Genomic DNA, 5165 nt, shown 5'->3' with positions numbered 1-5165 from the left:
GAGTTAATCGATCCAACAGTTTCAGAGCAATAGTTTAAGTGAACTAGGTATCAATAGTGGTATCTAGACTTAAACTAGGCGTTGATGTTATATAGTAACTAGGCGACGATTTATACGGGATATGGACCATTAGGAAAGACCAAGGTTGGGTAGGGGACCATAAATAGGATAATATTTAATACTCTATATTTTAATACTCTCACCATGTGTGTACCTTGTAGGACGATGGCTGATGATGATGTTGTTAGTCACACTCCAACAAACCCTAATGTTGGAGAAAACGATCCCGACCTCAACCTGAATGAGGAAGCTACACCATTGTCTCCCCGTAGTGAACGCTTATTGAAACGACTTACAACTTTTGTTCAACAAACTTTTGAACATCATAAGCATGACATAGAAAAGGGTAAAGAGAAAGAGCTGGGTGGTCTCTCAAAACCCAAATCTGAACGGTTGTCATTTAAAAGCTTCCGAAGTAGTGGTGCTACTGAATTCACTGGACTCTCTGATCCGGTAATCGCGGTGCAGTGGCTTCAAAACACTGAAAAATTGTTTCGAATTTCCCGAGTGATGAATGAGGATAAAGCGAATTATGCTAGTGCAATGTTGATAGAGCATGCACTCACTTGGTGGGATGCAACTTTTGAATCCCTGACTGAAAATAAACGAGAAAGCTTGACCTGGGAGTCTTTCAAGACTCGTTTCCTTGAGCAATTCTGTCCGATCGACTTGCAACGAAGGCTTGAGAAAGAATTCTTGGAACTCAAGCAAGGGAACATGTCTATGATTGAGTACGAGACTCAATTTAATCGTAAGGCATATTTTGCCTTACGATTCTTATCTTCTGAACATGATCGAATAGAGCATTTTGTTGATGGTTTGAGGAAGGAAATCCGGGAGTTTGTTGTTAATCGTTATATTCCGAGTTTCAATAAAGTTGTGGAGTATGCTCGTCGCCGTGAACACGATTTAACAAAAATTGAGGAACCAACTTCTGAATCAAAGAGGCAACGAACTGAAAGAACCTTCTCTGTACCTACTCAGCGACAATCTCGATCTTTCACTCCTAGAAGGAGTCAATCTCAAAACATTCCGCGTGCCCAATCACAAGTCTATTCACTTCAATCTAATGTGTCACGTCCTTGTCAAAGATGTGGCAAAACTCACCAAGGGCAATGCCTTACTAAAACAACAAACTTGAAATGTTTTTTTTGTGGGGAAATGGGTCACGTTCATGTAAACTGCCCAAAAAGAAATCGAGCATGTTATTCTTGTGGAGTATTTGGGCACCGACAATTTTGAATGCCCCCGTATGAGGCAGGAAGAAAGTAAGGCGTCAATGCAGCAACCGGCGGTGGGTGGTGCTTCAAGTCAAAAGGAGGAGATACCCAAAGCACGAGCTCGAGCTTTTCAGATTACCGCGGAGGAGGCTCACAATGAGGCAGACGTCATTACTGGTATTTTCTTTGTTAACTCTAGACCTGCTTGTATCTTGTTCGATTCTGGAACTACAAATTCTTTTGTGTCACATGTCTATGTTCGTTATTTAGAATCTGTGCCAGTTATGCTTTCTATACCATTTACCGTTGATACTGCTAATGGAGTCACTTTGGTAGCTGATAGAGTGTTTAGAGACTGCACTTTAGTGTTAGACGAACATGACTTTTTAGTAGATTTGATTCCTATGGATATCCGTGGTTTCAATATCGTGATTGGTATGGATTGGTTAGTGAAGAACCGTGCGGATATCATTTGTTCTCAGAGGATGATTCGGGTACCAGTTGAGAATGGAGACTACTTATATATTTATGGGAAAAGACGTATAGGCGACTTGAAGGTAATATCTATGCTTAAAGCACGACGTTATATTGCTAAGGGTTGCTCTTCTTTCATGGCATATGTTTTGGATGCAACYAAAGAAATGAAGAAAACTGTAAAAGATGTACCAATTGTGTGTGAATTTCAAGATGTTTTCCCTGACGACTTGCCTGGGGTACCGCCGGATAGGCAAGTAGAATTCCGTATTGATTTAGTGCCGGGTGCTGCACCTATTGCAAAGGCACCTTATCGCCTTGCACCAACCGAGAAGAAAGAGATGATGAGTCAGTTGCAAGAATTGCTAGATAAGGGCTTTATTAGACCGAGTACTTCCCCTTGGGGTGCTCCGGTATTGTTTGTTAAGAAGAAAGATGGATCCTTTCGTATGTGCATCGATTACCGCGAATTGAATCAGGTAACGATAAAGAACAAATATCCATTACCGCGTATAGATAACTTGTTCGATCAATTGCAAGGCGTAACTTATTTTTCAAAGATTGATTTGAGGTCAGGTTATCATCAACTCAAGGTACATGAAGAAGATGTACCAAAGACAATTTTTCGTACCCGATACGGACATTATGAGTTTCTTGTTATGCCATTTGGATTGACTAATGCCCCTGCAGCCTTTATGGATATGATGAACCGAGTGTGTCATCCTATGCTTGATAAGTCTGTTATCGTTTTCATCGATGACATTCTGGTATATTCTAAGTCTGAGGCTGAACATGCTACACATCTTCAAAAGATGTTGGAACTATTGTGGAAGGAAACGTTATATGCTAAATTCTCAAAATGTGAATTTTGGCTTCATCAGGTGCAATTCTTGGGACATGTGATTTCTGGCGATGGCATTTCTGTGGAACCATCCAAGATTGAAGCTATACAGAAGTGGGAGCAACCCAAGAATGCTTCTGAMGTTCGTAGTTTTCTTGGTTTAGCGGGTTACTATCGTTGATTCATACAGGATTTCTCAAAGATTGCAGGACCGCTTACTTCACTTACCCGTAAAGAAGTGAAGTTTGTATGGACTAAGGCTCAAGAGAATGCATTTCAGACTTTGAAGAATTGTTTAACTCATGCACCGATTCTTGCTTTACCCGAGGGCAATGATGACTTTGTAGTACATGGTGATGCTTCTAAATTAGGTTTGGGATGTGTGTTGATGCAGCGAGGCAAAGTAATTGCATACGCCTCTCGACAATTGAAAGAATATGAGAAGAATTACCCCACTCATGATCTTGAATTGGCAACTGTTATGTTTGCTCTTAAACTTTGGAGACATTATCTCTATGGCACAAAGTGTCAGTTGTTCCCTGATCACAAGAGTTTGAAATATATTTTCGACCAACAAACTCTGAATATGCGTCAACAGAGAGCTATGGAATTAATCATAGATTACGATTGTGAAATTCTATACCATCCTGGTAAAGCCAATGTAGTGGCAGATGCATTGAGTCGGAAGCCACACGGGACCAATATTTGCTATGCTATCACTCATGTGTCAATGAAGTCTACTCTTATCGATGATCTTCATAGGTGGCAAATCGAGGCATTAAAGCCAGAACACCTGAAGTTTGAACGTATGGTTGGTTATGTAGACTGCTTATCTGAAGAAAAGCGTGGTCTCAAAGTCTTTAAAACCCGAATTTGGGTGCTGAGACTTGGGGGTTTGTGAGAGCCTATTCTAGAGGAAGCGCACAAAACACGGTTATCTATTCATCCTGGAGGTACTAAAATGTGTCATGATCTCCGTTCAGACTATTGGTGGTCTGGGATGAAAGCTGATATCGGTCGTTATGTTGAGAAATGCATCACGTGTTTACAGGTAAAAACAGAACACCAAAAGCCGTATGGGAGTTTACAGCCTTTGGAGATACCTGTGTGGAACTGGGAGAGCTAACCATGGATCTTGTTACAAAGTTGCCTAAGACCTCTCGCCAGTACGACAGTATTTGGGTTATCGTAGATCGCCTGACAAAGTCTGCTCATTTTCTTCCCGTTCGGGAATCATATACGATGCATCGGTGGGCAAAACTTTATGTTGATGAGATCGTTGCTCGATATGGTGTACCCTTGAAGATAATATCAGATCGTGACTCTCGGTTTACTTCTACCTTCTGGTCTGGATTACAGCGGGAACTAGGAACGCGGGTGGCATTTAGTAGCGCGTATCACCCGCAAACTGACGGGCAATCCGAGCGTACCATTCAGACGTTAGAAGACATGTTGCGCGCTTGTGTCTTGGAGTTTGGTGGGAGCTGGGATACTCATTTTCCTCTGGTCGAGTTTTCGTGTAACAACAGCTACCACGCGACAATCGGTATGGCACCTTTTGAGGCTTTGTACGGACGTAAGTGTCGTACGCCTCTATGTTGGAAAGAAACTGGAGAAAAGATGCTTACTGGCCCCGAGCTCATTCAGATTACTCATGACAAGATTCAAATGATTCGAGAGAGAATGAAAGCTGCACAAGATAGACAAAAATTGTACGCAGATCGCCGCAGAAAGCCAATTGAATTCTCAGTTGGAGATCTAGTAATGCTGAAGGTTTCTCCATGGCGTGGGGTACTTCAATTTAGAAAGCAGGGTAAGCTTAGCCCTTGTTTCATTGGACAATTCAAAATATTGGAACGGGTTGGAAAGCAAGCGTATCGGGTTGAGTTGCCAGAAGAACTCACAGGTATCCATGATGTTTTTCATGTTGCTTATGTAAGGAAATGTCTCGATAAACACGAGGAGGTGGTGCCATTAGCGGAAATCAAAGTAGAAAAGAAATTGAGATACATTGAAGAACCCGAGGCTATCTTAAATCAACGAACGGTGAACTTGCGCAACAAGGTTGTGGATCTAGTGTTGGTTAAGTGGAAACATCATCGTTGGCCAAATTGGACTTGGGAGAATAAAGAAGAAATGATGGCGAAATACCCGGCACTGTTCGAGCAACGATGATTCCGAGGACGGAATCTTCAAAAGGAGGAGGTATGTGTAACATCCACCTATTTAAATATGCTTAACTAGTAATTATAAGCATACCTTATGTGTTTTTTTTTTTTTTAAATGCTAAAATGCTAAGTATACTAGTGAGCTATAAGTAGAACTCATAATTGGAATGAGATGTAGAAGGTAAGATTGGTGCTAACACCTCACAAATGACATAATTAGATAACGTGAGGTTTCAACATACAAAATGCATTGCATACATGATAGTTGGGTAGGTATCTAGAGTGCCTAAATGATAAAAATCTACCCAAAACTTGACTGGAAGATCTAAATGGTGATCTAAATGTTGGAACACCTTTGAATAAGTTAATATGAAGTGTTAGAATTGTCGGAAGTCGAAAAAG

At 41.1% G+C, this 5165-nt stretch overlaps 1 protein-coding gene across 1 annotated transcript; it reads left to right on the top strand.

Moving 5' to 3' along the window:
• The first annotated feature begins 225 nt into the window (after window positions 1-225).
• On the top strand, window positions 226-3496 carry LOC112504601. The gene is made up of 4 exons (XM_025108545.1): window positions 226-1110; window positions 1322-2521; window positions 2636-2737; window positions 2786-3496. Exons 1-4 carry the CDS (start codon window positions 226-228, stop codon window positions 3494-3496), a joined length of 2898 nt encoding a protein of 965 aa, XP_024964313.1.
• The last annotated feature ends 1669 nt before the right edge of the window (window positions 3497-5165 follow it).

The sequence above is a fragment of the Cynara cardunculus genome, unplaced genomic scaffold, assembly GCF_001531365.2.
Source record: "Cynara cardunculus var. scolymus isolate 2C unplaced genomic scaffold, CcrdV1 Un_Scaffold_6145, whole genome shotgun sequence".
NCBI lineage: Eukaryota > Viridiplantae > Streptophyta > Magnoliopsida > Asterales > Asteraceae > Cynara > Cynara cardunculus.
This window is presented reverse-complemented; position numbering and strand designations above follow the sequence as displayed.